This window comes from Acipenser ruthenus, chromosome 8 (assembly GCF_902713425.1).
Source record: "Acipenser ruthenus chromosome 8, fAciRut3.2 maternal haplotype, whole genome shotgun sequence".
In the NCBI taxonomy this organism is placed as follows: Eukaryota; Metazoa; Chordata; class Actinopteri; order Acipenseriformes; family Acipenseridae; genus Acipenser; species Acipenser ruthenus.
Window position 1 is genome coordinate 5,038,572 of NC_081196.1, and position 9,785 is coordinate 5,048,356.

Genomic DNA, 9,785 nt, shown 5'->3' on the forward strand with positions numbered 1-9,785 from the left:
TTGATTGTTTAAGGTATATTCATCAGCACTCTGAAGTCCTGAACAGTGTTTAGTTTACAAGTGATGCCCAGTCTCCTAACCTCATGTATTGTTATGTATTACAGTTCCCTCAACAAGCATGCATACAAACTCAATACTTATTTTTATACTGATATCATTTCCCTGCCGCTACAAGAAATAAACATAATTTTGTAAACATTTGGTGGTGGTTTAGTTCAACTTATGTGAACTATCAAGCTACGGTTGGCAATAATTGTCATCATGTTTATCATCATCAATAAGTTGAATCAGAAATGACTGACAAAATGTGTGTGCGCCATGCTATTGAGACAGACCATCTGCTACTGCTGAAGTTTATTTTGAAAAGGCTTTCCTGCAACTCCCTGGTCTGCCTTGGGGCACAATAAAAATGATCAGAATCTACTGCTCCATCTAGTGGCCATTTAAGGTATGTACAGATATTTAATCATTTGAATGCTGAATGGTGCATAATGTAGTAAACTATTACATGACGTTTTACTCATGCAGGACAAAGCAGCAGACCTGACAGACTATGATACAGAGCTGATAGTTGGCACTCAGTTGACTTTCGTATCCAGGACCAGATAAACAACTAATATTTTATGAGAATGCCTCACAAGTAGAAAGCAAAGAACATCCTTCTATGTTCAGAAGAAGGTAATAATGGAGGAATGGTCATGTATCTCTATAGAATAATAATAAATAAAAAATAAAAAACATGCAGACTTTGTTCAATCTTGCAGCCTGCCCACAGTTGACCAACACCCTATTGACAGTGATATGGCGGGCATCATTTCTAATCTTCCAGTTCTTGTATATAAATGTGAAAAGCTTGTGTGTCACTTTGGAAAGCGCTAACAACCCAGAGCCAGAGTGAAGCACAGGGTCATGTATCTTAAACACGCCTTCCAATCAATAAGCAGCATTTTCTGTTTGTTACTGTACATTGAAATGTGCTTTTTAATTACTTTCTGAAAAACATTACAGAGAATATGACAATTAAGCTACAAGCAAGCCAACACACATTTCTTAGAATTATTGGAATTGTGCCATTAAATATCTACATGCAAATTTAACAAAATACCTTATTGCATACTATACTAAAAGTAAGAAAAGTATTCAAACGACATTAAGGAGCAATCTCTGAAACTGAAAGCCCATTTGTTTCAAGACATGCATCAGATCCTTGACAGAGTGAATGTAATTACACTAGATGTAATTAAATCCAACATCGAACTTCAATGTGATTGCTTTCCATTTAGTTGCGTGCTAAATCATTATGATGTCTCGTCCACAAAGCAGTGCGGATGCAGAATACTCTAGGGTTGAAGATAATAATGGGGTATATTTCAAAACGAAACAGCGCTGGATCTCAATAGCACTGCCCTTAAAAATGCTAAACCTTAACCTGATCTCATATTCCACTATATTTCAATTTTCCGTTGTGATGTTAAAAGGGGTCAACAGTCCTGGAATTAAGATTGAGTAAAAGGCAGGCAGTATTTATAGATCTGACGTTTTAAATCCATACAACAGGCCTAAGGTTACCAGACATTTTTCAACCAGTTTTCAGCCTTATTATTTTGCTCTGGTCAGAAACAGTACAATTGTCTTGGCTTTGCAATTGTATTCAGATTTTTTTTTTTTTTTTTTTTTTTTAAAGTACAAAACTGTAGCAGTAAGTTTAAACAGCAGAGTAATTTATTAGGTTGTGTTAGCACCATTCAAAATAAAATAAACAATGTATGGATTATTTGTTTGGTAGTGCCACCAGCCAAATTACCCCTTTAAGTGTGTGCCAATTGTGTCTTGATTAACACCGACATTTTATAACTGATTTAATATATAATATATAAAGTGGTAATAGTTGATCTAATTTTTCCAACCCGGCTTTTTGTACATTTAACATGTTTTGGTTATATGACAACAGAAAGACAACAATGAGTTGTTATGATTTGCAATAAATACACCCCATTTTGTACTTTGAAATTATGATTGTGTTCTTACACACTTATTTTAACACCTCTGAGATTCGCTACTGCGTCAACCGAAGAAAGAAAATGTCAAGGTTTTTCGCTCTGGAAAGCTGGTAAACCAAACAGGCCCCCGTTTGTTTAAGCACAAGTCGTATGTAACCTACATAGAGTAGAACATCGTTAAGGTTAGTTAAATATGGCTGCTATTTAAAAAAAAAAATTTTTTAACATCACGTTGTTAAAAATATATTGAATGTAGTGAGGCCTATTCTAGCACTGTTAACACGTTATTTTTATTTTTTTAAAAAAACGCTCATCCGTAGTTTACCGGCTTTACAGATTCACTAGTCTTAACTACATATTGCTATGCCTACAAGACAGTACAGCGTAAAGCGAATCAGCGCGTCGTTGGTTATGGAGGCATACCAAAATTAAAAATGAATAAATAAATATCAAAATAAATAAACAAATGAATGGATAAATACATACATATCGAAATACATAAATAAAAACATAGACATGTATTTATTACGATATATAGCTTCATTCATTTATTAATTTCGATATTTATTTATTTATTCATTTTTTTTTTTTTTTTTTAATTTTGGCATAGACTATCTCTTCCATCGCTGAAGTAACGCATCTGCTGTATGGAAATGGCGTGTATTTATTTAAAGGCATTTTTTAATTTGAACAAACGGACCAATGAGATTGCTATCCTCGTGACAGTAGCCAATAACGAGTCAACGAGAGAGACAATACGGTACGAAACTTAGGACAAAATCGTTGTCTCGGCAGTTTTTCATAATTTTATCAGCGATTTAAAGAAATTACAGAGATGCCTCGAGGGGCTGGTAAAAGGAAAGAGGGAAAACCGGTCAGGCGTCAACCTCGACCATCAACACCAGAGCCTCGGGCTGTTCGAAGGGACAGAAGCCCCCCAAGGGCCAGACGAGAGAGCCCGCGGGGTGAACAACCAAAGGCCCGACCCGTTCGAGGGGAGAGAAGCCCCCCAAGGGATAGGCGAGAGAGACCGCGGGGTAAGGAGACCAAGTTGATCCATTTATTTTATTTTATTTAATAAGGCAGCTGCAACAATCCAAGTTATTCAGTATAGGAATGTAGACTATTTAGAAAGGTGCACATTCTAATTTGAAAGAAAGAAAACTGATTAAAATAATAAATCAAAGTTGTCTCTCTTTTAATGTTAAAAAAAAAGTGGGCGCGGGACGCTCAGCACAGATCGCAAACACCTGTCTTGCGCCTCAGGTAAAAAAAAAAACCGTGCGCTTTTAATCCAGACAAGAAGCACTCATCTAAAATATCAGTGCAGCAGGTGAGCGCAGCATTGACGCAAGTGTACCGCATTATTTGGACTCAAAGTAGAGGCGATCTGTGATCAATTACAAATCTGCCTTTAAGTCTTCAGATTTGTGGTAGCTCCGTATTGCAAAACAGTTTCCATCTGTTTTCATGGAAGGTTTTGGGGTGCTGTTCGGCAGACACCGTCTTTTGATGGGGTATTCTGCATACACGCTTCATCCTGCAGTTGTTTAAGCAGAAGCTGTTAATAAAGGGTGCTGAGTACCTAAATAAACTAAAGCAAATTAACATGACTGTATTTCTGATTATTAAAAAAAAATTCTATGTGAGAACATTTCCGCGCAGAATTATTCACCCTTGTTTAAATTCTGTATTGATTTCTGCGATCGTGGAATTAAATATTGTTAAATACTGAACACTTTATAGTCAGTGCTTAGAAATTCTGGCCTGTGATTGGTTAAAACCTCATCACAGGCGCAAAAATAGATTTAACTATTGCCCTCACATCCTTACACCACCGGGCAAGTCTCTATGTCTGTCATGTGATTGGTTCACATCACTGTCAGTCCACGCCCTAAACAACAAGATAAAAGGGCAGAATGAAAAAACTGATGAACAGCGATTCTGTGATCTAACAGAAAATTAATTTCAAAGCATACTACAAAAGACTGCGGTATGAACTTTAAAAACATTTTCTGTTATTTATGTATGTTATTTACTAATGCTGTATCAGCTATATTTAAACAAAATACTGTAAATCCATAAATATTTGCAATCAAAATATTTGGTGAACCACAGCCATAAAACCTATTTTGCACCAGATTTGTCGGCGACCTGTTGCATTGGTAGTTATATGTGCAGCACTAAGATATTCGTGCAAAAAATGTTTTTTTTTTTTCATACGTGAAAAATGCATAATAAAAGGCTTGGAAATATTTATGCCTTTATAGTATATAAAGTCATATGTACTATCCAACCTTGCCTCATTATTTTGACTGACTCATATATTAAATATGTACTTGTGACAGTCTGGCTCGCAGTGGTGTGGTGGATGACGTCACGGACCAGGAAGTAACTGACTCCAAAACAGTGGATGGGCGGGTGAAACTGAGTGCAAAAGCACTCAGCGTATTTAATAATAAACAAACAAAATATTTAAACAAAATACAAACAAAAGGGCACGAGGGCCAAACGAATAAATAAACAAACAAGTAAGTGCCGTGCTGGATAATCCAGCACGTATTAGCAATTGTTTTTTAAATGTTATTCCTTCTCTCTGCTCCCCGTACTCTCTACTCCAACACCCCAACCTCAAATGCAGAGAGCTGCAGGTTTATATACTCTGGCCGAGGGATTAACTAGTTGGTAATTATCTTATTATCCCTCGGCCAGAGTCTGCACGCGTTTGGTAAGGATGCATGACTGTCAGCTATTTAAGTAATCAGTAGCTGATCAGCCATGCATCCTCACGGGGTTTTTAAATAATAATAAAAGACGCGGCGCTTTTACCCGCGCCGCAAACAAAAATACAAATAATAATAAATAGGGGCGGGACACTCCGCCACAGTACTGCAGACTCATAATGCAGCTCATAATGAAAATGAAATGCCGGGAAGACTGGTGTTACCTCCTGCGGCTTCGGGCACTGTCTGTAGTCCCCTGCCGGTAACAATAGTCTTCCCTCGGGTCAATCATTTTCCACTAGAGCCCTCCTCTCCAGTCCATATATATATATATATATATATATATATATATATATATATATATATATATATAGTACTGGTATTTACAGCTTCCCTATGCATTTTCAGCGGAAGTACGCAGAAGATATAGACCTGGTGCTCGAGCCCTTATGGAAATAAGAAAGTACCAGAAGTCTACCGCACTCTTGATTAGAAAGGCAGCGTTTTCAAGGCTGGTAAGACATTTATGTGTTTTTAAGTAAAAAAAACCCAAAAAACTATTACCTGGAAGGTGTTTTTGTTTTGTTTTGTTTATCGGCCTCCGTTGGTGTGAAGTACTCCATGAGACAACGGGGTCTATATTAATGATCTAAACAGTAACTTCGGAACCTAAACCTCAGTGGATTAATAGGGTTTAAAGGGTTAATCTTCATACAGTACCGGCACACTTTTTAACTTAACTCTATATGGGGGCCTAACACCTGCAGCACAGGAATTGCATTCATAGTGTGGTGGTTCCAATAATTATCTTCACCTGCTTGAAAAAAAAAAAAAAATCTAATAAACTAAACGTTCTGCTGCCTGATAAGATGGTGCAGTGCTAATGAGAGTTGAGGCAGTTATTTTTAGTAGTTTGGTTATTGTAGGAATAAAGACAGATGCAGGACACTGCAATAGAATTAAATAAGCATGCAACACTGAGATTAAGAAATACTGAATATCTGCTGTTAGTAAGAATTTTCAGGCTTCGCAACATTCTCATATATCTAAACGGGCTTTAGGCAGAATATTCAGAACCAGTCTGAGATAATAATCCTGATAATGATGCACTTTCTCATAATTTGAGCTGCATTATCATCCAGTAATGCACCTGAAGAGTGAAGGTATTGAGGTGTATGATAATCTCTCTTCTGTCTAACTACCAGAGGCACTTCTTGTTGATTTTAGGTCAGGGATATAGCCCAAAATCAGCATGCAGATTTCCTGTGGAGAGCAGAGGCTTTAGCAGCTTTGCAAGAGGTACTATATGCGTTTTTCAGTGCAGTTCAGTACAGTGCCATAGACTCGCTAATATGAAAAAAACGGGACCAGACCCTCTTCAGATTAGTGATCTGTTAATAGAAATTGTTTTATGTTTTTGATGCTCTACTGACTTCAGTAATACACTTTTGCAATACCTTTTGTAGCTTTAATATGCACTGATAGGAAGGGTATACAACTATTACAATGGCTCATGTGGCTGTATGTCGTTGAATGACATACGGTTTTCTCAACAGTCTGCAGAATCGTTTATCGTCCGTCTGTTTGAGGATGCCTATCTGTGCACCATCCATGCACGCAGAGTGACGTTATTCCCACGTGACATACAGTTAGCAAGGAGAATCAGGGGACCGCAACATGGCCTGGGCTGAATCCAAAGTTACTTTTTTAAAATAAAAATATTGTTTTTTTGTTTTTATACCTGTACAGCTTATTGAAGTTTGTTAAGTGCTGTGCAAATGCAATGTTTTGCACAGTAGTTTTATGTCAATTTGTATTCAATAAAATGAAATTCTTCTATTTGTGGATCATTTGGTTTTGTGTTCATTTCCATACAGTGTAAGCACAAGACCACCAACAGATAAGAATAAATATACGGTGTATAGAGTTGTTTTGATGTGTACGTTTGATAAATCGATTTCACATGCATGTGCTTTCAGTATATGACAGATCTTGAACTATTACCTGAATGTCTAGAGACAATGTAAACATTATAAATATGGAAGGACACTGTAACAAATAAATAAATAAAAGAACCTGCCATAACACAGTCAATAGGGTGTAAGGTTACTATGGGTAGAAAGGATGGCACTTATTTGATGTGATATGTCAGCAATATTCAAGATGTAGGGGAAAAAAAGGGATCCCTATTTTTTAACATTTGCTCTGTACTTAAATGTTGGGGAACATAAGCAAACTGGACCACCAACAAGGTTGTCCGTGTAGAATTACTGCTTTAAATAACTTTGTATCTTTGTCTTCGGACAATGCAGCGTGCTTGTGATTAGGAATGTATTGAGTCAAAGGACTTGAAAGACTGATAACCAAGGCTGTAAAACCCCTCTTATTAACATTATCAACATTATCACTGGTCCCCTTGCCATGCCTATACTGCATTTCTAATGTCTTACCATGGCTAGCTATGGCTCTTGTCATGCTTGAGCCTCCTTATATGTTTTGTACCAGCCTTTGTTTTACCACGCTTTCACTGTGCATTTACAATGATATACTATATTTTGCCATGGTAAACCACAATAAACTTTAAGGGTGTTAATGGAATGCTTACTTTATTCTACATCATCAGTCTGCCAAAGACCATCTCAACATCTTAGCGCCGCACTGCAATCAACAGTAATATCTCTGAATCGTTAGGTTACGCACGCAGTGATACTCGTAAAGCACCACAGTGGTGCTGCTGTAGGAGGTAGTGGATGATGATGATGGATGAATTTTTTTCTAAAGACACGTATGGTCATGTGCCAAAGCCTCAGGCAGCTGGGTTTATCTCGCAGGGCTCCACTCTGCAATGCCCAGCTACGCTTGTAAATAATTAACAATATTACTGTAATACAGTGTAGCTATTGAACACAGCCAATAAACACTGCAGCTAGTGATACAAAAAAGGGTTTTATCTGTCCCCATGACAGCAGCTAATGAAGAGCAAAACGGCTCTAGACACAGGCTTTAAATCCAATTGAAGCGAAAGGTTTGAGCGCTTGATGATACTTGACTTGCTGCCTCCGCTGCACAGGTAGCGAGGCTTGCTTTACTCCGCACAGATTAATCATGCTCAATTGCACAATCATGCATCCACTTACTTTATCACAAGTAGACAAAAAACAGAAGTTTCTGCTCCTTAGTTTGTGTCTGGTACATTTGATTACCCTGCTTGCTACCCTCCTATCTCTCCCACTCACTTCCTGCTCTGACTGCAAATGGCCTTCATAGTGGGTCAGCTGCCAGTGCATTGTGAGAGTACAAACGGGTGGGTCTTGTCCAGTGTTTACTGTTTCTGTGATTTGAGCCAGTGTAGCGTGGCTTTTCTTTTCCACAAAATGTGATCCACAGGTTTGATCTGTCGTGTCCCGCTTGGTGGTTTACTGCAAACGTTGCCATTCAAGGAACACCTCACCTAGATGAGGGATGGAAAAAAGATTCCCATTGCTTAGCACTTTGATCCATTCCTGGTTTTACTATGAGTTTAATTAGACACACCTGAGCTTGTTACCTGTACACTGTGGCTAATCAAGCTTGTAGTAAAACCTGGAATGGGTGAAACTGCTGTGCAATAGGAGTCTTATTATTATCCCTGTATGTGGACATGTTGGTCATTTTACTTCTCTATCATTGGTTCTGATATGATTTGGATTATTTCTGGTAGCGTTCCAAATCTGTCCACTCTATCGTTCTCAAGATACGACTGGAAGTGTGTGATGTACATACAAACAAATGCACAGTACATTTAAAATGCAGTCTAACTGAATTATTGTACCACCTTACAGCAGTAAAACTATATGTATTTCTTATATAGGAACCCCTTTCCTTTATTAGCTGATTCACTGGTTATCCTGGTCATTGGTTCATAATTAGAGCTAAAGTGTTTAAAAGGATTAACCTGCCATCTAGTGGTCACTTTTTGCAACAACTCCAGTTTAGTCTTCAACAACTGAGGGCTGGTTTCAGGATCTGTGAAACCGACCACATACATTTAATAAAGTGATGACTTCAAGCCAGTGGAATACTACTTAAATTACTCTGCAGGCTGAAATAAGGTTTAACTGCCATCTTCAAAAACTTTACACAATGTATTATTCAAGAATACCTGAAAGAAAAGGGGTTATAGAGGTCGACAGCTGTAAGACTGATTATATTTGACCCCCAGTTATTTTTTCATATAATCAATGAGAAAATTGTATCAGCATTTCATGGTAAAATAGCAAAGTAATTCAGAAAATCTCAGACAAACAAAGTTACCAGTATCTTCAAATGAACAGGTGAAAGGTCCCTCATAAAAGATTACCACCTGCATGCTGTGCTGTGTGTAAAAGATTACCACCTGCATGCTGTGCTGTGTGTAATTGTCCTTGCTTATCTGTTTGCTGTGCTTTACTAAACTTCTGCAATGGTACACCACAGTACACACTGCATAGTGACCTGTTTTACAAATGCCTTATACTTACCCTGGTTCAGTGGTTCTAGGATCAAACATCACTGGTAAAATTGTCAAAATTCAAGGATATAATGCTGCTGTAAGGCAGGTCGTCGTAGTTTCAGCAAGTGTCCAGCAGAGGGCAATTCAGTGGTAGGAGTGCAAGCAGTTAACATACAGTAGGCAACTGCTAGCTCTCTAAATAGATGTGATTTGTCATGAGATGATAAATAAGGAGTTCTCTTGGTGAGATTTTTTTTTTCATTATAAAATAAAAGGAGCATGAAAAGTACACCATGGTTCTGTTTTTGTTCTTTTATCACAAGTGATCTAAACAATGTAGGAAGCAACTATTAATAGTTTTATTTCAGTAGGCAGCGACTCCTTTGTAGTTGTTTACAGTGGATTATCTGAAGCCATATATTGATGGTGATGTAAATGTACTGCTCTAAAACATTATGTTACCTTTTTCCTGCATTTTACTAATGTAAAGTACAGTCACCTACAGTAACATTTTTGTTAGATTTTATTTCAATTCCAGAGTTAATGAAAATTGAATACTGATATTTTTTGGATGTTGCTTTCATGCAGCAT

At 37.5% G+C, this 9,785-nt stretch overlaps 1 protein-coding gene across 2 annotated transcripts; it reads left to right on the forward strand.

Moving 5' to 3' along the window:
- The first annotated feature begins 2,769 nt into the window (after positions 1-2,769).
- Positions 2,770-6,570, forward strand: LOC117406818 (histone H3-like centromeric protein A). Of its 2 annotated transcripts, XM_034923303.2 has the most exons (4): positions 2,770-3,037; positions 5,132-5,238; positions 5,951-6,022; positions 6,280-6,570. In XM_034923303.2, the coding sequence occupies exons 1-4, from the start codon at positions 2,836-2,838 to the stop codon at positions 6,412-6,414; spliced, it is 516 nt and encodes a 171-aa protein (XP_034779194.2). In that variant the 5' UTR covers positions 2,770-2,835; the 3' UTR covers positions 6,415-6,570. The 2 variants fall into 2 exon arrangements, with proteins under 2 accessions (XP_034779194.2, XP_058884173.1); XM_059028190.1 differs by lacking the exon at positions 5,951-6,022.
- Positions 6,571-9,785: the final 3,215 nt, after the last annotated feature.

Excerpts from the sequence above, each read along its gene's own strand:
- LOC117406818 (XM_034923303.2), top strand. The coding sequence starts at position 2,836 with ATGCCTCGAGGGGCTGGTAAAAGGAAAGAGGGAAAACCGGTCAGGCGT. Across the intron at positions 5,239-5,950 it reads AGGCAGCGTTTTCAAGGCTG|GTCAGGGATATAGCCCAAAA; the intron begins GTAAGACATTTA and ends TGTTGATTTTAG. Across the intron at positions 6,023-6,279 it reads CTTTAGCAGCTTTGCAAGAG|TCTGCAGAATCGTTTATCGT; the intron begins GTACTATATGCG and ends TTTTCTCAACAG.